Source organism: Hyaena hyaena, unplaced genomic scaffold (genome assembly GCF_003009895.1).
Source record: "Hyaena hyaena isolate Hyena2069 unplaced genomic scaffold, ASM300989v1 scaffold_136, whole genome shotgun sequence".
Taxonomy (NCBI): Eukaryota; Metazoa; Chordata; class Mammalia; order Carnivora; family Hyaenidae; genus Hyaena; species Hyaena hyaena.
This window is the reverse complement of record NW_024080768.1, coordinates 3,084,039-3,108,764: the sequence shown is the minus strand read 5'-3', so window position 1 is coordinate 3,108,764 and position 24,726 is coordinate 3,084,039. Positions and strand designations below refer to the sequence as shown.

Sequence of the window (24,726 nt, the reverse complement as noted above, 5' to 3'; positions counted from 1 at the left end):
AATTTCAGGGCACCTGGGTGGCCTCGTTGGTTAAGTCTGAGTTTGACTCAGGTCAGATCTCATGGTTCATGGGTTCGAGCCCAACATCAGGCTCTGTGCTGACAGCTCAGAGCCTGGAGCCTGTTTCGCATTCTGTGTCTCCCTCTCTCTCTGCCCTTCCCCCACTCGTACTCTGTCTCTCTCTGTCTAAAAAATTAATAAACCATAAAAAAATTAAAAAATAGTGTATGAATTTCTAACTCATATTACAGATCCAGATGGAAATATGTAAACAAATAATTTTAATTCAGTAAGTAGAATTTTAAAGTTATTTCTAAATTATAGTTGTTAATAGCATAGACCCTAAAGCCAGACTGACTTTCAGTGGTGGCTCTACCACTTACCAGCTGTTTAACCTTAGGCAAGTAATCTTCCTTTTGTTTCTTCAATTTCCTCAGGTACAAATGCTGAAAATGAAAGTGTTTACGTCATCAGGTTCTTTTGAGCAGTAATCGAATTATAACATATAAAACTCTTCAAATAGAACTTGGCACACCATGCGCTCTAAATGAAAGACTGTTCTTACTAAGAAAGAGACAAAACAGCTCATGTTAAAATATTGTCTGAATAGACACAATCTGATAGAATCTTAAAATGAAAGTAACCTTGTGGGCACCATATACTTGCTGCTGAAATAAGCCCAGAAGGGAATATTCCTCAGTATTTACTCATGCAGTTAGTTCAACTGTACACCAACCAACTCTGGATAATTCCTATCAAGGGAGTGCTTACCTTTGTCTTCGAAAAAGGAGTCAAGAGACCTAATGTAATGTGTCACTATCTTGTCTGGGAATATTGTAACTTCCATGATGTTCTCTACATTGACCATTCCTGGTTTTGTTTTGTTTTGTTTTTAATTGGAAGATCTAATTGGCTTTATTGAGCAGTTCATGAATTGGGCAGCATCCCACTTAGCATATAGATAGATGCTCCCTGCATTGACCATTCATTTATCATTTCATTTGCTTTATCTCAAGTGAAGATATATATTTCCAACCATGCTTTGAAAATGAAGATAAGCATAGCAGTAAGTGGATTTTTAACAGTGCATTACTTTACAGATTCTACAACATAGTCAAAATGATAAAACATTCAGAAGATATGCACTGTCCACTCGATTATCATTTTAAAATTATGTTGTGTCTCTTCCTTCACTGAGTGTGTGGCTCAGTGAAAATGTACGGTTTGGGGAGCAGAACCAGCCAAGAGTTGGTGAGGCAGTGGTCAGGTATTAGACTTTACTAATCTTTCTTCTCTAAAATACATTGCATTTTCTACACTGCTGTAAAGGATCCATTTTTCAGGATCTTCTAAGGTTTGTACCTCGAGGAAAATATGTATGAAAAAGGTTCTGAGGCAGCCATAGGTTATTGTGAAAAGGGAACAAGTTATAGCTAAGAGGGTTGGAACTTTTGTTCTTTATTTCTCATCTTCTCTAGGAAGTCTAAATGGGAAAATATCAAGAACATGAACCATCAATATATCCCAGGTACTTTACATAATTAAGCAAAGAAAAATCCGTGTAATTAAAGGAGAATTTATATAATTAGACGAAGGAGAATATACAGTTGCAGATATTACATATGATAACTGCTGGTTAAACATATGGGCATAGAGAACTTTCTGGAAGACAGCTCAACACTCTCTGAATCCAGCTTTTCACCATACCCTTTTCCCTCACTTGTCACAGCTTTCCAGTAGTTCATCTGTCAGATATTTAAAGAGAGCTTTTGTTACATACAGGCTCTCCCTTCAAAGGATGCACCACATGGTATTCATGCTATTTTGGTTCATAGTCTGCTTCCAAAATGACTTTCTACTCCTGAGACTCTGTCCTCTGCATGTTATCCCCCTCTCTATTTATTATTAGCATCCTGCATCATTCCACATTTGAGTAGATATTATCTTAAGCTTATGCACAATTATCTATCCATCCCGGGACCTCCAGGGTAGCATAGGAACCAGAACGAGCGCCAGTGTGAAAGCCAAGCACTAGGACCATTTTGGAGAGGAGTTATTTTCTGCCTTAAAACAATAAATATTTTTATTGGGCAAATGTTTTCTTGCTTCTAAATTATTGTGTACACAGGAATGGAATTGATGAAAATATGTACTTCCAGACCTTTAACCAGGAGTTCATGAACTGTTTTTGTAAGGGAGAGGATCCCAGTGTTAGTGGAGCAGTGATATTAATGACAGTAATGAGTAAGTGCCCATTACCAGTAAAGTCTTGTGATGGGTGCTTTGACTGTATCACTTCTAACCGTTAACCACAAGGAAGCTCTCATTATTTCCGCCCCTGTTTTGTAGTTGAGGGGACTGAAACACAAAGGTTGAATAATTGCCAAGCTCTCATTTTTGGTAACGGTTGGTGTGGCATCAGGGTGTGATGCTAGCTCTTTGTGATTTTGAAGATTACTTCTCCTTTATGAGTTAATATGCGTATGCTTTTTAGAACAATACTTACGTAATAAACCTTTGTATAGAAACACTCTGTATATATTATTTCCCTTTGGTCACTTACTTGGAGATGTTAATTTTTCTTCCTTCCAGCAGGTGGTAGTGGCTTGAGGAGATCAAAGACTTTACTATAGAAAATTTGCTGTGAGTCGAGGTCTATATCAAGTAACTGAGATTGAATACAATGGTATATATTTCTTAAAAAGGCAGATCTAGGGGCGCCTGGGTGGCTTAGTCGGTTAAGCGTCCGACTTTCGCTTAGGTCATGATCCCGTGGTTTGTGGGTTCGAGCCCCGCGTCGGGCTCTGTGCTGACTGCCAGCTCAGAGCCTGGAGCCTTTCAATCTGTGACTCCCTCTCTCTCTGACCCTCCCCTGCTCACGCTGTCTCTCTCTCTCCTAGAAATAAATAAAACATTAAAAAAAAAAAAAATTTAAAAAAAAAAAAAAAGGCAGATCTATTATCCTCTCTTCATTGATCCCTTTCCTCTCCTACACATGCATGCTGTTTCTTATCTAAATATTTTAGTCTTCTAGAAAAAGTAGTTCCCTGGGAAAAAAGCTAATTTTATCCTGATAAACTCCCTTATCATTGCATAATATAGATTTCCATTTTAATTCAGTAATCTTAAAACTACAGGGAAATAAAATGCATTAAAGTCGTAGTTGACTTCAGATTGCCTCACCTTTAAAATCTGTAACAACATGAAATCATTTGTACCTGTTTAAAATGAGTGTTTAGTTTTAATTTAAGTTGAATTAAATCATCTTCTATTTATCTTAGAATAATCTCAGAATTGAGCATGAGATTTCTGCCTGCAGAGTCACGTTAACTAATGTGGGTCTCTCTCCTCTCAATCTCTTTCCTTCCCTCCTCTAGTCTCTCATGGACAACTTCAGAGCTCCTTCCCAGGGTGTCTGCTGGGGGCCACAGTTTGATTAGCTTCATGTAAGAGTTCTATATTGCTATGTGTTACTCAGCTTTGAAGCAGTATTGCTAACTGAATGGCCAGCATCTAGATTAATTGCCATTATACTGACCCTCTATATAAAAACCTGTATTTGAATATTAGTTCGATGAGGTATGGCTCCTCCTCCGGCTGAGGGGTGCAGCTGGGCTTACCTCAGAGGGCCTTTTGTGTAGAGAGCAGCCCTACCTGAGGGGCCTACTATTATTGTGGCTCATAAACCAATTTCACTTGCAGAATTTGGGTTCAACCATGTTACTCACTAGGTTCAGATGCAGAATAAATCTTCCCTTTTCTTGAATGAGTAGATTAGATTCATTCCAACAGCAGCTACTCTGCCCATGATACCATATACAAATTTGTCCATCTTTAGACATGGTGACCTTCTCAATATTTCATTAGATTTGCCTACCACTGTGGATGTTCTTTCCCGCTGCACTATGCAGAGTAAGAATGAGATAGTCTTCTTCCACAGCACAGATATCTGCCAGTGCATTTTTTTTTCAGGGTTCAGGCAGTGAGCAAGAGATTTATGCAATTTTGTAGCAAGGGTGGGACACCTGAATTAAAAATGTATCTCCTAATTGCCAGCCTCCACCTTAAAGTTTATTTAGTCCCCAAGGGCCGGACACCTTGAAAATTCACCTTTGTGCCAGTATGGTAGTGAATTATTACATGTCTCCCCATGCTGTTAATCAGACTATTTGTTTGTGAATAGGCATTGAGATAAGGCTGGACAGTTATATAATATGCTTATTGTAGACAGTAGCCTCTTTTCAAGATCTAACAGTGCAATATATTTCCTGGCATGCCTTCATTTCCCAAGCATGAAAAGTATCCCTCTGAGGGTTTGAATAACTATAACATTGAGTGAATTACATTCTATTCTGTTCTGCTTGTGAAATGGAAAGGAGTGGTTTGTTTTGTTTTTGTTCTCTTCTATCTTAGGACACAGTCTTTCAGTGATACAATTGACCTTATTTCAGTGAGCTATATTTTGATTAATAGATGAGAAGTCATCATTTCTATAACAGATATTGAATGAATTGTTTTACCCTAAATTAAATAATTGGTCACATTAACTCTAGTCTTCAAGTTTATTGAAGAAGCTTTTATTGCCCCCGTGTATGCTCTGCTATGTGAAGCCTCACGATGCTGCTTCCTAGGCCTCTTTACCCCAGGTGATATGCAGTCCACTGATGGGAGACCTGTCTCAGCCTAGTCAGTGAGTGAGATCCTCTGTTTCCTCCTCCCGCGTCCCTTTGTACACATTCTCAGTATTCACCAAACACTTTGCCTCCCCTCTGGCCTCCACATCTGATCAGTCCCCAGATCAGGTCATTCTTGAACACAGATCTCATTAATAGCTTCTTGCTCTCTGTATCCCATTTCTGTTTCCCTGGTCCAGGCCCTCATTACTGCTGCTTTTCTACTGCCATGCACTTGCCCTAATAACTAGTGTCTCTGCCCTAAGCTTGTCCCCTGCACTTGATTTTATGTGATGTAGCCAAAATAAAGATCTATTAACGTCACTTGCCTCTCTGCTGGGGATACAGTTCAGATCTCTTTCACGGCTTTCCAAACGCTGCCACCTCTATTCTCTAAACCCCTTCCTCCCCATGCCTCCCACGTGACTGTAGCCCCTCACATTCAGCATCCTGCTCTAGGTTTCAGAGCCTCACACAGCGTTCATGCAGCCGAGGGTGCTGTTCCCACCACTGTCTTGCTGGTGAGCACGTCTTCATTCTTCAAAGCCCATTGGTGTTGACAACTTCTCCCAGCCTCACACTAAATAAGTCAATCACTCCCCCTCCTTTGCCTTTGTTCTTGATCATAAGCCTGTGGTGGTATGTAATCATAGATATTATGAGTATGTATTTACATCATGTTTCCTTACTAGATGGTGAACTCCTTGGGACCAGGGTGTCCTCAGTCACCTCTGTAATTCCAGAGCTTGATGACATCTGACATACTACAGGCTTAATCAGCGTTTTTTGGATTGGTTCCATTCTCTTCTAAATGCTCTCTATATGACAGAATAGCTTCTTAGCAGGGTATTAAAAGATTATATTTGGGGTATCTCTGTAGTCTGTTATTCTCTGACTAGCACAATTAAGAGTAAAGTGTTAATGAGGCCAAGGTTTTAGTTTCATTCCTCTGGAGCAGTTAACTTTGCACCTCAACTGTCAGTAAGTTCAACTAGCTGCCTAGTAAATACCATTGGCTCCAAGGGAAATGAAATGTGAGAATGATTAAGGTCAGGGCAAATTCATCTCAACTATTAGACACATTGGATTAGATATTTTCCTTACTGATGATTAAAGCATAATTTCACACTTCTGTCTGAAACGAGCACCTTATTTTGTCCACAGCCCCTGTCCAATGTGCACTGATGCATTGGGCTGCGATGGAGAGCGGCAGGAATTCCTCCTGTTCATGGTGATTTTGCAATAAGAACAATAATCATCCATCCACGCATCTTTATGACTGCCAGCCTCTGAGCCTCCCGTCTACCCACCGCCTCTCCATCTTTGTCTTCCAGGGGAGACAATGCGCATCGCCTCTTCAGAGTTTGCTGATGACCCGTGCTCATCGGTGAAGCGTGGCACCATGGTGCGGGCGGCGAGGGCTTTGCTCTCGGCTGTGACGCGCTTACTCATCCTGGCGGATATGGCGGATGTCATGAGACTTTTATCTCATCTGAAAATTGTACGTATGTGGAACTTAGCGAAACTTGCTTTATGGGCGTGGCAATACTGACTGTATATTAGAACTCGGAACTGTACCAAAGATGTTTCACTGCTCACCAGATCACATACTCACCCAAGTGGTATATCTTCAAATTTTTCTTTTTTTTAAGTTTACTCATTTATTTTGAGAGAGAGAGAGAGAGAGAGACAGAGAGAGAGAGAGAGAATGTGTGCACACATGTGGGGTAGGGGCAGAGAGAGGAGAAAGACTTCTAAGCAGGCTCTCTGCTGACGCAGTACAGAGCCTGACATAGGGCTCAAGCTTGTGAACCCTGAGATCATGACCTGAGCTAAAATCAAGAGTCAAATACTTAATGACCGATCCACCCATCGCCCCTACCCCGAAATCTTTCTAATACTAAAATTATATTCAATAATAAGCAAGAAAAGTTATAGAAGGTTCCTTTGAGTTTTGACTCCCCCTTACTTCCTAGAACTCAAAACAGTATATTCTTTGAGACTGCAGAGGCTAAGCATGGTGTACCTGCCTTGGCCCTGTCTTGAGATTCAGAATAGTGCTGGTCCATGTGGTAATTCAGGGTAGGTCAGCTCTTCTGGTTACTGGCCCAAATGACCAGCAATACCCACCTTAATATGGATCATGTGTTGAATTCTATTTTGTTGCCTGCTCCAGACTTGTACTTCTATAGAATTATAGGGCTTTGAACCTACCTTAGTCTGGCAATAAAGCACACCATATTCACGTCTCATGGTTAAAGTCAATCTTGTTGCACCAAGCCTGGCATCTCACATACCTGGATTGGGTCTCTGGGCATTTCCATGCCCCTCTAACCCATAGACTTTCATTATAAGCGCCTGGCTTGTCACAGTTCCTTAATTCTCTTCAACTCTTTTATCTCCTAATGGAAGTGGAGCCCTGCTCTAGTCACAAAGTTTATTGGACCAGGGGCTAAGGCAACCTTTCTAGTTCTTGACAGCTAGGCCTTTCTCTAGGTTGACTTGTATCTGTTTGCAACCAGGATAGTTCAGTCCTCTGAACTAAGATGACACAATTCAACTGGTTAGGAATATGTCTTCTCCCTAGAGAGTTGTTATTCCCTGCCCTCTGTGAATTTCGTTTCTGGACAACTGGCACCACACTTGGACTGACATCAGGGTCCTTAGATGATGGGATATGAACCATGGACTTTCCTTTTTGGGAATCAGCCTGCTGCTGGTTTAGTTCCCCTAGCTGTGGCCATTCCTAGCTTCTCATTTTCCCTATTACCCAACCCTTGAGGTCTTATTTTCTCTATCAGTGAAATGATCAGTAAGGGGGCAGGAGATAAGGAAATGAATAATGAGAGCCCACTCTCACCTTACCTTCTATCTCAGATTTGTTCTAGAGAGGGGTTCAAGAAGTTTTGAAAATAACAAGTAGTTCTCTGTCAGAAAGTCTTGAGTAGCATCTTCTTTTTTTTTAATTTTTTAATTTTTTTTTATTTCTAGGAGAGATAGAAAGAGAGTGTGAGCAGGGGAGGGTCAGAGAGAGAGGGAGTCACAGACTGAAACAGGCTCCAGGCTCTGAGCTGGCAGTCAGCACAGAGCCCGACGCGGGGCTCGAACCCACGAACCGTGAGATCATGACCTAAGCGAAAGTTGGACACTTAACCGACTAAGCCACCCAGGCGCCCCTTGAGTAGCATCTTACCTTAGCTGGCCCCAATAAAAAAGCCAAGACTGCAGGTTATGTATAAGCTCTATGATATTGTTAAAGGTCTCAAAGTCCATCATCTCTAGCATGAGTTCCATGATCATTAACCACAAAGCAAGGGTACAGCTGTTCTTGGTTTCTTTAATGGTGCACAGGTCTGAGGACCCAGAGTTTCCAAGCTGAACTTGCTTGGGAGTTTCTTCTCAGATTTTTCTGAGAATGGGCCTATAAAAGCCAAGAAAAGCTCTTGCAGATTGGATGAGGTAAGCAGTATGAGGAGAGACTTTACGTATTGCAGACGATATCAAGGCCAGTATAACATTATGATTCACCATCTGGCTACTGGAAGAAGATTAATTTTGGTCTGATTTCAACTTGCCAACTGTGTTGTGATCCACCCTATAACCTCCTTACATATGAAACACTGCATCTGTTAACATGGGGCTAATGTAGCATAGCCTGCTGAGTTGTGGGGAGTTTAAACAGGATAAGATTCCTATGAAACATTTATCACAAAGTTTGGTGCAAAGTAAGGTTCCAAGCAGGCTATATGCATATTTTAGGCAACAAATAACTTTGTTCTCAAGTGTGTGGAAGAAAAGTTTAATTCTCTTTCCCTTACAGCCTACTGAGTCTTCAAATGCAACATTTTAAGACAGACAATCTTCCTTTCCCAGGGGAGGATAGGACTGAACCTAAAGAAATTAACTTTACACTCCATATGTTCCTTTTCTGTGGGGCGGAAAGCCCTGTTCAGCCATTCCAGTGATGACAGGCTACATCTTCTCTCTGAGGTGCCCACATGCAGAATGTCCCTACCTCCGGGACGCAGCATAACGTAAGGCACCAGTTCCTGCCTGTAATCCTGCCTCTCTACCCACTTGTTTTGACCGGTGCTGTCTACTGATAACATCACCACAGTCTCTCCTCCTGTGGAGTCCATTGTTTTCTCTTCCCAACACAGCTGATTACGGGGAAGTTGAAAAAAGAATTTTTTTAAATGGGTTTAGCACAAAACCGTGGAAAGGTCAGCCCAGCAATATTAAGTAGGCCTGTCAGACTGTCAATAGTAAAATTAAAAATGATTGTAGACTAAATAACACATTTGTTCTACTGAGAGCGCAGCCTCTGTAGAGAGCCGCTGCGGTGGAAGGTTGCTCTCTTGTGGAGCAAGTCAGGAACTGCAGGGCTGGGGCCTCCCTGGACCCAGCTGGTGGCCCGTCTCACACTCTGGGTTCCAGTCAGGCAGGGTTTCAAATCAGGGGGCTGTTGCCGCCCCGCACAAACCCACAATGTGTCAACAATCCATCACAAATGAACCTGGTTTATAATTCTACATTAGCTTTGGGTTCTTTTTCGTAGAAGCACCTTCTCTCATTAACAAACAAGTGTTGTCTGCAAGCACCTATGTATTTTTTAACTCAGATGAAGAAAGTATCTATGTTTTTGAATGGAGCAGATTAGAAATTGTCACCTATACCTTTTTTCCCCATATAGAAATGTAATAGAAATTTTCCAGAAAACAAGGTTTTGTCCATATAAAAATGAGTTTTCTTACCATATGGATAAGACCTAGATAACAAAAAGGAGTGACAGGAGCTTTGCCATAAAGTAGTGACTCCATTGGCACCTGGGTGGCTCAGTCCACTGAGCATCCCACTCCTGATTTTGGCTCACGTCATGATCTCACAGTTTGGGGTTCATGCCCCACGTTGGGCTCTGTGCTGAGAAGGCAAAGCCTATTTGGGATTCTCTCTCTCCTCTCTCTGCCCCTCCTCCACTTGTGCTTTTTCTCTCTCAAAATTAATAAATAAAAACTTAAAAGCTAAATTATTTTTAAAGAAGTAGTGACTCAGTTTTCTTCTGGTTCACATGAGTAATACCCTATGGTGAGTCTATGTTCTTGCCATGGTAACCATTTTACCTTTAAGCATTATGCATAATATCTTACTTTTTATCTCTTAGGCCATATGCCAAATTTTTATTGCTGTTCTTACCAGATAATGATTTTTGCTCATTTCTGAATGACTCACAGAAACAGAGGGACTTGCTTTATCAGAACCTTCTCTTTGTGTTTTTCAATCAATAATTCACTAAGTAGATGAAGGATAGTCAGTTTATTCTCCTAAAATACCCACTTTCATTCTCGGCCCTGCACCGCAAAAAGTAATTTTTAGCAAACTGAGTAATAATGAGCAAATATAATTCACTCTGTAAAAATGAATAAAGAATTAGGATATCTTTGGAGATTGTGCGAGGGCAGGGGATGTGATTTTGCATTCTGCTCCCTTAAAATTGTTTGGAAACTTACATTTACATGCCTGCCAAAAAGCCTATCTTGTCATGTAACACAGACATCCCTGTCACCCATATCAAGTTACTTGTTTATTAAGCAAGAATTTGTATGGGTTTTAATGCTGAGCCTTTTTTAAACACAAATTCAGGATTCTCATGATTATAAAAGGTTTTTGCTACTGTGTTTGCTTTAAAATCAGGATGATGGTGATGGGATAGTAGGTGACACATAATTCAAAGCTGGGTTATCACCCAGGTGGGAATCTGATGTTCCTGAGAAAAGCTAAAGTAATCATTTGCACATCAGACATCATTAAAAAATACTGAATTATAATCACCTTCATTGTTGAAGTTGCTGGTGAGTGATTCCCTATCCAGACGTCTGATGTATCCTGCAATCAGTTGACATTGTCAGGGTGTTAGGTTGATACGTGGCACTTCAGACTTTTCAAGGAATCCAGCATTGCAATTGGTGATCATGAAGAGGGATATTTATTTTCCCTAGACACTGAATTAATGTAATCAGATTGTATTGTCAATGCTTAGCATTGGTGATGGCATCACACACATAAACTCATCTTGCCATATGTGTGTCAGAGAAAACAACCCCCTTTTTCTATCTCCAGGCTAGGTCCTGGAATAATGCTGTTCTTGATTATCTCAGAATCTCTCTCTAGAAAGTGGAATGGCAAAACAAAAAAACAACCCCTTAGTCAATTTCTCAGGAAAGTCAGATTACCTTCATAGCAACCAGGGGCTAGATCTCACACTGCTGCCTCCTGTTTGCAGGACATTGATGACACAGGGTGACTTTAATATTACCTTTGCTTTTTGTGATAGTGTTGTGTGTCCTCAGTAACGGGTTTTTTCTCAGTAGTTGGCTGTTTAGTCCTACAGCTCTAATGTGGCTCTTGTGTTTGAAGACCAGCAATCAATTGATATAAAATAGCCTTGTTTCTGATTCTAAAGAGGGAAACTACTGCCCAGGTTCTTAGCATATCTTTTCTGTCATAGCTACCATGGTGTTAACTTCACACAGCTGGGTTATTTGGGATTTATTTGTGTTTTCAGTTTTTGTTTCAAGAATGACTTACTGGATGCCTAGTATATGCAAGACACTGTGCTTAGATAACTTGAAAGGTTTAATAAGTCTCAGCCCCTGCCTTCAAAACTTTATAGGCTATGAGGGGAGACATTAAGAAAAAAACACTGCATCTTAGGAAAATGTGCACATTGCTGTGATCTCACCTAGAATGAAATTATAATAATTAGGATGTTTTATGCTTTAAAAAACAGAAACCCAACTCAACTTGGTATTTTGTATCTTTAAATTAATAAATTTATTTTTTAAAATTTACATCCAAGTTAGTTAGCATATAGTGAAACAATGATTTCAGGAGTAGATTCCTTAATGCCCCCTACCCATTTAGCCCATTCCCCTTCCCACAACCTTTCCAGCAACCCTCTGTTTGTTCTCTATATATGAGTCTCCTATGTTTTGCCCCTCTCCCTGTTTTTATATAATTTTTGCTTTTCTTCCCTTAAGTTCATGTTTTGTATCTGAAATTCTTCATATGACTGAAGTCATATGATATTTGTCTTTCTCTAATTTCACTTAGCATAATACATTCTAGTTATATCTGCATAGTTGCAAATGGCAAGACTTCATTCTTTTTGATTGCTGAGTGATACTCCAGCAATCAAAATATATATATACCACATCTTTATCCATTCATCCTTTGATGGACATTTGGGCTCTTTCCATACTTTGGCTATTGCTGATAATGCTGCTATAAACATTAGGGTGTATGGGACCCTTTGGAACAGCATACCTATAAACTTGGATAAATACCTAGTAGTGCAATTGTTGGGTTGTAGGGTAGTCCTATGTTTAATTTTTTGAGGAACCTCCATACTATTTTCCAGAGTGGCTGCACCAGTTTGCATTCCCTCCAGCAGTGCAAAAGAGATCCTCTTTTTCTGCATCCTTGTCAGCATCTGTTGTTGCCTGAGTTGTTAATGTTAGCCATCCTGACAGTTGGGAGGTGGTATCTTATTGTGGTTATTTCCCTGATGATGAGTGATCTTGAGCATTTTTTCATGTGTCAGTTTGCCATCTGGATGTCTTCTTTGGAGAAGTGTCTGTTCACGTCTTTTGCCCATTTCTTCACTGGATTCTTTGTTTTATGGGTGTTAAGTCTGATAAATTCTTTATAGGTTTTGGATACTAACCCTTAATCTGATATGTCATTTGCAAATATCTTCTCCCTTTCTGTCAGTTGCCTTTTAGTTTTGCTGATTGTTTCCTTCGCTGTGCAGAAGCTTTTTATTTTGATGACATCACAGTAGTTCATTTTCAACTTGATATTTTAAAAAGGGAATATATTGACTCACCAAAGTAAGAAGTCCAGAGGTAATCGCTTCAGGCAAGGCTTTATCAAGGCACAAAAATGTAAGAGCCGGGCTCTTATCCCCTTTTCTTCACTAAGGGCACCCTTCTTTGGAAGCCCTTTTGTTACAGTCTCAAGATAGTCGCTAACCATTCTCAAGATTACATGCTTCTAGACTAAAGATAGCAAGAAAGAGTAAACTCTCTTCCCTTATAGCTCAATTAAAGGTTCCACAGTTTTGTTAGTTCTGTTGGCTTATGAATTAAGTACTTATCTTTGAGTTAATTCTTTAGAGGGGGAATGGGATGTGTTGATTTTTTTTTTAATTTGGTCAGCACTTAATCCTTTCTCTTACCATCCCCAAAGTCACAGATCTTCAGTTCAACCAAATTATAGTGTTGATCATTTGAGGATAACATAAGAACAGATGATGTGGCTGGGAGAAGGAGGTCTCAGGATTGGGTCTTATTAAAGTGAATGAGATTAGCCTTTCCTGGAACAAATTTCTTGGACCAGATTGAATATGTTGGAGTCACAACAAGTCTAAACTGGAGTCTAACGGTTGAGGGTGACTGGGAAGAGGTTGGTCCCATCAGAAGAGCTTGGGGATGTATCATTCTGTCCAGTGATGGGATTGAAACTACACAGTAAGTTCAGCAGGGGAAGTTTAATATGAAGAATTGTTAACTCCAGTAGCAGATTAGAGTTACAAGCGTTTGGGTAGCAAGAAGAGAGCTCTAAGGAACATAGGAATAGCAGATATAAGGAATAGCTGTTACCTCAAGGACTGAGCACTTCAGGGAGACCCTCCCAGCCACCCTAAGCCAGTGCCAAGACCCAGATGTTCCTACCTCACTGGGTGAACGAGAGTTCACCGAGATGCCACACAAGCTAATGGAACTTTCTGGAAATCTGCCCTTACTGTGCTCACGGGGTGCTTGTGCCATAAGGAAATTGATTCAGGTCAGACAACAGACTTCAGCTACAGACAGCTTCACACACCAAGGGAAGGAACAAAGGCATGAAGGCAAGAGAAGGGACTTGGGGTGTTCCCAATAATATAATTGTTTCTGTCTGGCTGGAGCATACAGGGCAAGGTGGGGGGAGGCACTAACAAAGTTGGACAGGGAGATACATATCATTTAGTGCCTCGGATAACATGATGATATGCTTGGTCTCTATGTGTGGATTATGGGGAGCCACTGAGTACTTCTAAGCATTAGAATCAGATTTGCGATTTAGATCAATAATTTTGGTAGCAATGTGGAGAAAGAATTAGAAGACAGGTGAGTCCAAACCAGGAGACAGATGAAGAAACCATTGAGATTATCAGGCCAGGGAATAGAAGCAAAGACAGGTGAAGGCAATGGGGGTGCATACTGTGAAAAGGAGGTAGATTTTAAAGATAATAAAGAGGTGGAATGACTAGATCTTGGAAAGACTGATCAGGTGGGGCAAGGGTCTTAATGAGTATTCATCATCAACTGATCAATATAATCCAAACCTAAACTCCAGTTTTATAAACCTATCCTTTCTGGGAAACTGAGGTAGCAGAGCTGGAGAGTCAAAAGCATGAGCTCTGGAGCAGACTACCTTACTTCAAACTGAGGTTCCCACACTCACTTGCTGTGAGACCTCTTGGGAAGCTTGTGTAACTACTCTGACCTCAGTCTCTCCTCCATAAAGTAAACATAGGAAAACTATCAACTGCAAAGAGCTGTTTTCTGGGACAAAATTAGGTATATGTAAGCCATTTAGAACAGTGTCTGGTACATCCCGTAAGTACTCAGTGACACTGGCTAGTGTTTTTCTTGCACCAGCTGAAAATAACTTTGGGAATATAAACTATATAGTTGTGCTTTACAAATCATGACACTCTAAGAATACATGACACTAGCATTTAAGCATTCTTGCTTTCTGATGAAATCATTTTCTTGTTAAACAAGAAGACAACATTTAATCAGGAGCAGCTTATCAAGGAAAGAGAATATTCAATCAAGAAGGCCAGCTTTAGGAGTCAGAGACAAAATATGATAGTGCTGAGTACCAGTGGTCAAACCAGAGTACATGATTAAACAACTTAAGTAATAGAATGTGGAATCTTACCTCCACTCATTTATTTACTTAGCCAACTACTGTTTCCAAGATAATACACATTTTTTAATGTTTGTTTGTTTATTTATTTAGAGAGTGAGAGAGAAAGACAGAGAATTCCAAGCAGGCTTTGTTTTGTCAGTGCAGAGGCTGACACGGGGCTCTAGCCCGTGAACAGTGAGATCATGACTTGAGCTGAAACCAAGAATCAGATGCTTAACTGACTGGGCCACCCAGGCACCCCCAAAATAATATTTTTAATTTAGCTGTAAAATCAGATCCTAATAAGAGAATTATATATGACTTACTAATTAGTTTCATCCATTTCACTAAAGATCCAATCAACCTGGTATCCATGGGAGGATCAAGGATCGTGAAATGAGCTTAGTCTGTCCCAGCACGATTGAGGATCCTTACACCAATGATTTGTAGCCCTGGTATGGATGGTAAATTTTGATGGGAGAACCAGACCACACAGTCCAGGAGAGGAGGGACTGACTCCTCAGTTCAGCACCACCCCATCCTCATATACCTGCCTGACTCCTAGGAGCTTCTTAATAACTACTGAATGACTAAATGGATTCACCGGCTACTTTTTGTATATGAAAGTAAATACGTGAAGTTCTAGTCAGGAAACTAGGAGACGGATTTCAAGAGCTGGCCTCAGAACAATTTGACCAGCTGTGGACTGTGGCAGGCAGGCCTGCTTTAGGAATGGGGGTGGAGGGGCCATTTTGAACAATCTCTGAGAAGACCAAGATTTTAAGACTTGCAAGTGACAAGCTCTGAAAACAATATCTAAATCCACTAACGAGGGAGGAAATTTTAGTACCTTTTCTAGCTCTTTGAGTCTTTTCAGCCGTACCCATGCCCAAGCCACCAATATTAAAGACAGGGTTACCCGTTTGAGCAAAGGGTTCTCGCTTTGGCATTCACAGCCCAGCCTGCTGTGGGAGAACAGCTGGCTGTGATATCCAGGACCATGAGGGCGTCTGTAATGAGGGAGGCTACGGCAGCTGCCTCTAAGAGCTTCCTTTATCAGCTCATTGGAGAAGACTTACCAGTTTGGGTATGGAGTCTCCCAAGCTTCCCCCTTATAACTCCTCAGGAGCTCAGCCCCCCTTAGAGCCCTTACCCACAGCCTGCTGCTTCCACTCTTCCCGAGTGCCTGGTCTGTAGGCAGTCCAAGAGCCTTGCCTTTTGGAAATTATTTGGGAAAATATCTTCATTAGATATTTTCTCTAACAGATACTTCAGTACTTAGCTAGACGCCAAGTGGCAGGTCAGTATCTCTGTTTAAGGCGCTACTAATTTTTGCCAGGTACTCTAAGTATTTGCCAGTTTGCATTTCTTTCTCTCCTTCATATACAGTATCCCTAGTTTGAGAAAAGGGTGGAGAGGAAGTCTTTGGTTTCCATTTCTGCAATATACTTTGATCTATTCAAGTTTCTTGATTTGTATTGGTATTGGCATTTTATAGATTTAGAATTTTTTGCAGAGGGATTTAAAATTCATTAGCATGAGATGTTTTATTTTCGTCTTATTGTTTAAATTATCTCTCTTAGATAACCTGTTGCTGGGCCTGTCTTTAACAGTTCCATCTGTTGGGGCACCTGGGTGGTTCAGTTAGTTAAGCGTCTGACTCCTGATTTCAGTTCAGGGTATGATCTCAAGATTTGTGAGTTCAAGTTCCACACTGGGTTCTGCACTGACCTGTGTGGAACCTGCTTGGGATTCTGTGTCTCTCTCAAAAATAAATAAATGTTAAAAGTTCCATTTGAGAGTTTGTATCATAATTAAAGCATATAGCTCATTTATATTTATTTTATAATTGGGCTTAGTTGGCCATCTTCATTTTTTTCATTTATATATCTTCTTGATTTCTTCTATAACTCTCACAACAACTTTGCATAATATGTAAGCATTATTACTTTGTTTGATTAATGAAGATGCTGAGAGCCCAAAAGTTTAGGTGACTCGCGTGGATCACAAAGCAGACAAATGACAGAGCTGGGGTTCAAACAGAACTGTCTGACCCACAGCCCTCCTCACATATATTGACTTCTATCCAAAAATATGAGGCCTCGGGAGGTTTTATTTTTAGGTTTGTAATTTATTTTGAGAGAGAGTGTGGGGGAGTGGCAGAGAGCGAGAATCCCAATCAGGCTCCACCTATAAGTACGGGGCCCAATGGAGGGCTCAAACTCACAGATTGTGAGATCATGACCTGATCTGAAACCAAGAGTCAGATGTTTAAACAACTGTGCCAGTTAGGCGCCCTGAAAAAGTTTTTGGAAAAAGTCTCTGGCCCTTATGTATAAGAACTGCCTCTTAAGGTGTTTACGGGCTTATATCCCTATAATATCCTTAAATCCAGATACCCAGAAAGAAGATCTCTTTGGCTCTGTTTAAAAAAAACCCAACTTGATTTTTCTATTAATTTTGACTTCTCAAGAGTATATGGTCACTGCCCTTCCTCTTTTTTTTTTTTTCCTCCTGTCCCTTCAGCATTCCCATTTGCCAACCCTCCCTCCCCTCCCTTCACCCCCTCCCACCCCACGGTCCCATTTCTTCTGAAGCTTGGACTGATTCTGAACCATGTTTCTACATGAGAACTTTCCATTAGGTGACCTTTGCAGATCCTTGTAGATTAAAACTCTAAGTATGACGAGGTCTACCTTTACACAGACAGATCCCATTATGGGTGTTTCTTTTTAAAAGAACTTGACTGAAGTAGAAACATAAATTCAAACCAACATCTGGATTCTTCAGAGAAAACCAATCATAAAATGTAAGGTATAAAACAACAAAATAAATGCTACAAATTGGTCTGATTAATATTCAGTGAGAAGCCTGTTTTATATATGTATTAGGAAACAAATCCAAGACTTCGCTCCCTCTGAGATAATTATTTTGCTCTTCCCTGGAACCAGTTTTTATGTCCCCGGGAAAGATTTACAGCTCAAATAAGCAGCAGGAACAAATTAACTGCCAAGAGCTGTCCTCTCTGTGATGGTGTTGATAGCTATATTAAGATAATTATAAATCTATTAGAAAGTAAGACATCACTGATTTGTTGTTTTAAAGGTTTGAGGTATAAGATTCTAATTAAACTATGAAAATGCTTTGGGTCTATTCCATACCATAAAATGTAACTTAATTTGGGTCCCTAAAAAAGCATCTTTACACACTACAGTCTTTTTTCTCAATGGCTGTTATTGTTCTTCCTTGAATATGAGAGCCTGAATAGGAATTAGAAAAGACTAACATTGAGAAGTTAAATTATTTTGTATTTTTACCATTAAGAAAGATTCAGAATTTTCATAGATGTGAATGGAAACATTTTATATGGAATCTAGTTTACCAGCATTCTAAACATCTTCCCTTGCTTGCTACAACTCTTAATAAAATGGGTTAGCCTATTTAGTAAATTGAATGGCATGTCTACAGAGTAAAAGGTTGATGATCTCCATTATCACGGGTTTATATACACAATTCTCTTCCTCCACTCAGTGAAACTTGATAAGGATATTGAATTAGGTATCTTTGTGATTGTGTCAAGCTTAAACAAAGGTATATCTCTGTCGCTGAGAACTGTGTTAATTTCTGGCTTTTTCTAGCCATTTTAGTGGTCCTTTGTATTTCCGCATTGAACCCCCTGAATGTTGCCCTTTGATTTGCTTCATATAAAAAGAGCTGATCAGAATTCTGCAGTAGGTCCTGCATTTTCTACATTTCACATGACTCTGAGTTGCCTGCTCTTTCTTCCATTGCTTCTATTAGAAGACGACATTAGTGGAGTTCTGTCTACTAGGGAGCCTTTTTACATAGAAGAAGTTTTGATTTTCCAAACACATAACTGTGTATGTCTTAATCACTCAGAATTTTGATCTTGGTTATTTCTACTGATAAAATTGCAAGTTGACTAACAATGATGTCATGGATTACTTCATAAAATCTCAATTTTAGTTTTAATTTAAATTGAGACCACAGGTGTTACGGACTTACTGTTACTAATTATGGAAATCTTCATATTTTTTTAAAAACAATTTTAATGTTTTATTTATTTTTGAGAGAGAGAGAGAGAGTGCGCGTGAACAGGGGAGGGTCAGAGAGAGAGGGAGACAGAGAATCTGAAGCAGACTCCAGGCTCTGAGCTAGCTGTCAGCACAGAACCCGAAGCGGGGCTCGAACCCACGAACCATGACCTGAGCCAAAGTCGGACGCTTAACCGACTGAGCCACCCAGGGGCCCCTTCACACCGTATTAAAGTCATTCTGGAAGCGCCTGGATGGCTCAGTTGGTTAAGCGTCTGACTTCGGCTCAGGTCATCATCTCATGGTTCATGGGTTCAAGCCCCGCGTCGGGCTCTGTGCTGACAGCTAGCTCAGAGCCTAGGGCCTGCTTCGGATTCTGTGTCTCCCTCTCTCTCTGACCTTCCCCTGCTTGCTCGCTCGCTCGCGCGCTCTCTCTCTCTCAAAAATAAAACATTAAAAAAAAGTCATTCTGTAGGGAGCACCTGGGTGGCCTATTTGGTTAAGTGCCAGCTTCTGTTGAGGTTATGATTTCCCAGTTTATGAGTTCAAGCTCCACATCGGGCTCTCTGTTGTCAGTGCAGAACCTGCTTCAGATCTTCTGTCTCCCTCTCTGACTTCCACCCTCCACTCTCACCCAAGTACATACTCTCTCAAAAATAAAAACATCAAAGTCATTCTGGAGGAGAGGAGACTTTAGTATCACCCAAATCCTCAAGTCATTTATTTTATTTTTTTAATGTGTGTGTTTTTTTTTTAATTTTATTTTTGAGAGAGAGGCCTAATGTGAGTGCGGGAGGAGCAGACAGGGAGACATAGAATCTGAAGCAGGCGCCAGGCTCTGAGCTGTCAGCAGAGAGCTGATGGGGGGCTTGAACCCCCCAACAGTGAGATCATGACCTGGGCCAAAGTTGGAGCCACCCAGGCTGCCACCAAATCCTCACATCATTTGTAAAGGAGTTCTTAGTGAAATTCATAATTCAAGTCCAAAGCCTCTCTGGAAAAGTTTCATGACCCAGGTGGCAAGAATTTGGAAGCACAGCATATCATTAGAGAGGCATGTCTGCTCTCATGCCACTCACCTGCATTTACCCCAGCTGACGCCACCTTCAGTGTCAACAAAGGTTCAAATTCACTTCCTTCTCCAGACTAAACAGCTCTTCTTTCTAGTGGATGGCAGGCTGTGAACTCCACTAATAGTTACAGACCCTTCAGTTCTGGCTGCAGATGTGTTGCTCACACTTCGGATATTCCTTCAGTTTTTGTTGGTGAAGCACTTTCTCCTCTGAAGATTTCTAGAATTTGTTTTCAAATTCCATGTTTTTTTTTTAATCTATTTTCTTGTGTGTGTGTCTATGTGAAATTACTCATTTGTATTCCTCATCAGAATCCTAACCCAATAAAAGATAATCAATATCGTTCTAATGCTTCAAGAGTTCAGCCATTATCTTTTAGGTACAAAATATCCTGTGTATTGTGAAGAAATATTCTAAGTGCTTATTGGGGGTACTTCTGTTTGATTTTTTTTTTTTTTTTTTACAAATGACCATTTCTAATGTGCTTAATATTTAAATTCTTTCCATTTATAAATGTTGTTCTTTATTACCTCAGGTGGAAGAGGCTCTGGAAGCAGTCAAAAATGCTACAAATGAACAGGACCTTGCAAATCGCTTTAAAGAGTTTGGCAAAGAAATGGTGAAACTCAACTATGTAGCAGCCAGAAGACAACAGGTGGGGACAATTCTGGAAATGCTAGGGGAGAAAATGTGTGTTTAAGCAGCCTCCTAGCTTTGTAACAGATCAGCCTCATCTGCTGGTTATCAAATTACAGAACCCGTAATCAACAAAGGCTGCTTGTTACATGGTCCAGTTTTCATAGCGTTGTGGGCCAGTACCGTCTGGCCCCTGCCTACCTAGGGTAGCTCACAGTCCTCCTGCATGTCTGGTGGGAACCACTTTAACCTTTGTTCCACTCTAGGAAAATCTCCCCAATCAAAAAAATTAAAGGGGTGGGGGGGTAGTGTGGTGCAGTAGATGCTATCTGGGCACCGCCCTTTGCCCTCACTTTTTATTTCCTAGCCCTGTAGATGTTACCATGCATATGCATCGCCAAAATGGGCAGCAGGTTGAATGACCTTTTTATGAAAGACAGGAGGACTATGCAAAGAAAATCAAGGAAAGGCAGAGAAAAAAACGGGTGGGGGGGTGGGATAACACAGGTTAAGTATGAGTTATTCTGATGAAGGTGGCTGACGTAGGGTCTTCTGTCTTCCTTTGCCAACACTCTTAATTTAGTCAACTCTACTTGTTTGTCCAGTACCATTAGAATTTTGTTCTCAAGGAATTTTTAATTTTTTCCCTAGGAAAAACATCTCCAAATGTGAAAGGGTCAGTTAAAATCCTTTCCACCCATCCTCTTGACTGCTCCTAGAATTCAATATGTGAGGCAATTCCTAGTGATTTAAGATTGTCTGTGACCAACAAGAAAGTTTTATTCAACAAATATTTGTCAAGTGTTCATCTGTGCCAAGTTGAAGGAATGCTGGCATTACAAATTTGACCAAGATCTAACCTGCTTATAGTATTCTTTGTGTGAGAGACACACACATGTGATTTGAGATTACTTGATGATTAAGTATTTTGTAATCCTCAAAATTCAAATAAAATCTTGTGTGATAGTCTAAAATGTAAGACGGGTAGGAGAGAAATTACTCTGAAACACAAATGTGAGACCAAAAAGCTACTTAACTAATTTAAACAACTGGAAAAAAAAGACATTGAATCTTGATCTTAGTGAAGCAAGGGGGCAGTTGGAAAGAAAGGTAGGGACCAGGACTTGGGGAGTCTTGCAGAATTTTTGGATTTTTATTGTAAGTGGGTAGGTACTGTTTGAAATAGTTCAAAGTTTGAGACTTTGAACTCAAATGTCTCAAATACATATTTTAGTATTCTAGATATGTTGCACAGAAGGGACTGGAAGAGGAAAGACCAGCTATAGTTGGGAGAGGCTGCAGTAGTCTAGGTGAGAAATGGTGGTCTTGATTAGTTTGTAATGGTGCAAATGGAGGAAACTACAAAGAATCAATGTTTGTTTTGAAAAGAGAACTCTGAGGATCTGATGTTGGACATGTCAGGTTAGGAAGTGACATCAGCCAGTTCTGTTCTGACCTTCTGGTTTCAGCAAATGAGTAAATGGTGGTAAATTTACAGAGATGGGAAATACTGGGTTAGTCTGGTATAGAAATTAATATTTTATATTTAGACACCTTGATTATGAGATGCTAGGGAGCTCTCCATGTAAAAATGTCAAATAAAAGAGAGATATGGGTTGGAGATGGACATACCAGGCATGGGTGTGTATATAGATGTGTATTAAGATTCTTGGGCATGTATGATGTATGAGAATACCCATAAATAACATTTGTTAATTTCATTAATACCTTATTTTTAATTAACTACTATTTCAGTCTCTTTCAAGAAAATTTAGAAAAAAAAAGAGAATTGGAAGAAGGAAAAACCCATGTAACACCCTACTACCTCCCACAAAAAGATACAGTTTTGATATATTGCCTTTCAGTTATTTGTCTTCATATTTTAACATATTTATAATCGTACTTTGCATACAAGTATGCATATTATGTTCTGCCTTTTCATTTATCATATAAATATTATCCATGCCATTTATTGAAAACTATAGTATCCACATAGTCCATCAAATAAATTCTTCAGTCATTTACTTAACCAATTCTTCATAATTTAACATTTAGATTGTAGGGTTTTTTAATTTAATTAAGGTATGTTTCCTCAAATATTTTTATGGAGAGAATCCCCCTTCCATCTCTTCCACATTTAGATTTATTTATTTTTTTCAAGTATAGGTAACCAGTAATATAATATGCAATTTCTGGACCAAAGTTCTGGAGGTTAGAAGGCTCTTCATGACTAGTCAGGAGAAACCTACTTTCAAAGCCTAGATGATTGTCCGACATAGAGAATACACTTACATGTTGGTAACCTTATTTGTGTTCATGTATAGGGTAAAAAAGAAATATCCTCAAATTAGAAATCATGTTGGCTGGCTAAATTTATTAGTGCATAAGCAAAAGAGGATAGATAGTTGAGTTAATGATCACTTGTCAATCTGTCTTGACAATCCTAGATAACCAGTATAATGTGCTTTCCTCAGAATTATTTTGACCCATAAAAGATATAATTGTTGCCAGGTCATTTATATACCACATACCAAATAAACAGATAGAAACTGAACCCCAGTGATTCAAGTAACCTTCAGTGATGTTTTGAAGCTGGAAAAAAAATGCTCTGAGCTCCTCATCTGGCAATCCTACATCACCTCAGAGAGGAGCACTGCCTTTAACATTTCCGTAAATGATGTGAACATTTTCTTTTTTTTTTTTCTTTTTTTTTTTTAAATGTTTTTATTTATTTCTAGGAGAGAGAGAGAAAGAGATAGCGTGAGCAGGGCAGGGTCAGAGAGAGAGGGAGTCACAGACTGAAACAGGCTCCAGGCTCTGAGCTGGCAGTCAGCACAGAGCCCGACGCGGGGCTCGAACCCACGAACCGCGAGATCATGACCTAAGTGAAAGTCGGAGGCTCAACCAACTAAGCCACCCAGGCGCCCCGATGTGAACATTTTCTTAACAATGCTCTTTAAAGCTGAAGATCAAGAGATTCCCCAGTGGTGTTATTTTGACAGTCAAAACTAGGAAGGCAAATCACCTTTGATCTATTTTTATTCCCTAAACTCCATGATTGAGCTGCCATTAAAGGTAGTTTTTAAAAAAAAAAAATGAACCCTATTCCAAACCTGATAATGAAGTGGCAGATATGCACTACGCAAAAATCTGGAGTTTGATTTCCCGTGTTTGTAATTGTCAGTGAATATAGAGGCAAGCAGTATCAGAAGTCTGAAGTTTGGGTTTTTCCCTGCTGCTTAACTAACTCCAATCCATGCAAGCTACTTACCTTGTCTGTAGCTTGGTTTTTACATTTTTACCCAGAAATATTTGTGTGTCTTTTGTGGGCCAAACATTTGCTTATACATAAAGGGCCACTAAACAAGATAGGGTTTCCTGCTCTCAGTAGATATAATACAAGAGGGACACATGCTCAAATACGTAAGTCCAGTACAGTATAGTAAGTATTGATGATAGGAGGGGATATGGGCTTGTGGGAGCAGATAGAAGGGACATAGCCTGGAGAGCTAGATGGAATATATTCCAGGAGGATGGGCCATCATGGGTGAAAGGGTAGGGGGGAGGAGAGGTACCCCGGTATTTCATACAGAAAGAACAACGTATGCAAAGTCCTTGTAGCTAGGTAGAGCACAACGGAGGGTACATTGTTTATAAAATTCAGTGTTTTGTGGGTCTGACTCAAAGTTCAATAACAAAGCTCAGTAACAAAGGTTTCCATACTTCATGGATGTGACAGGTTTCACGTTTTGCATACACAGGAGCTGAAGGACCCTCACTGTCGGGATGAGATGGCAGCCGCCCGAGGGGCTCTAAAGAAGAATGCCACAATGCTGTACACGGCCTCCCAAGCGTTTCTCCGCCACCCAGATGTTGCTGCCACAAGAGCCAACCGCGATTATGTGTTTAAACAAGTCCAGGAGGCCATTGCTGGCATCTCCAATGCTGCTCAAGCTACCTCACCCACCGATGAAGCCAAAGGCCACACGGGCATCGGTGAGCTGGCTGCAGCACTGAATGAGTTTGATGTAAGTGTTCCAGTGGTGCACACAGAGGGGTAGACACTTGCATTGGGGAAAGAAAAAAAGGATTTGGGGATGAAGGGCCATAATAGTATACATGGATTTATCTCTCTTGGAGGCTTGTGATAATAAGGCAAACTATATCATGTCTCTGTTATTAGGAATCCAACATAGTGGCAGAGCCTAGTTTTTTTGTATTTGAAGGATCTAACAGCTATGTTTAAAAGGACCTGATCTTAGGCAGGCAGAAACCCTATAAACTGTTAACTTTTTTTTATCCCACTGGTTATTTAGGAACCATTTATCATTT

At 40.2% G+C, this 24,726-nt stretch overlaps 1 protein-coding gene across 3 annotated transcripts in view; it reads left to right on the top strand.

Annotated features, from left to right (window-relative positions):
• CTNNA2 (catenin alpha 2) overlaps nt 1-24,726 on the top strand; it is a 964,097-nt gene that overhangs the window by 193,697 nt on the left and 745,674 nt on the right. For all 3 annotated transcript variants that reach the window (XM_039238114.1, XM_039238113.1, XM_039238115.1), the window contains exons 3-5: nt 6,008-6,174; nt 20,294-20,413; nt 24,156-24,422. In XM_039238114.1, the coding sequence (XP_039094045.1) occupies nt 6,008-6,174; nt 20,294-20,413; nt 24,156-24,422 (554 nt within the window). The remainder of the gene's footprint in view (nt 1-6,007; nt 6,175-20,293; nt 20,414-24,155; nt 24,423-24,726) is intronic.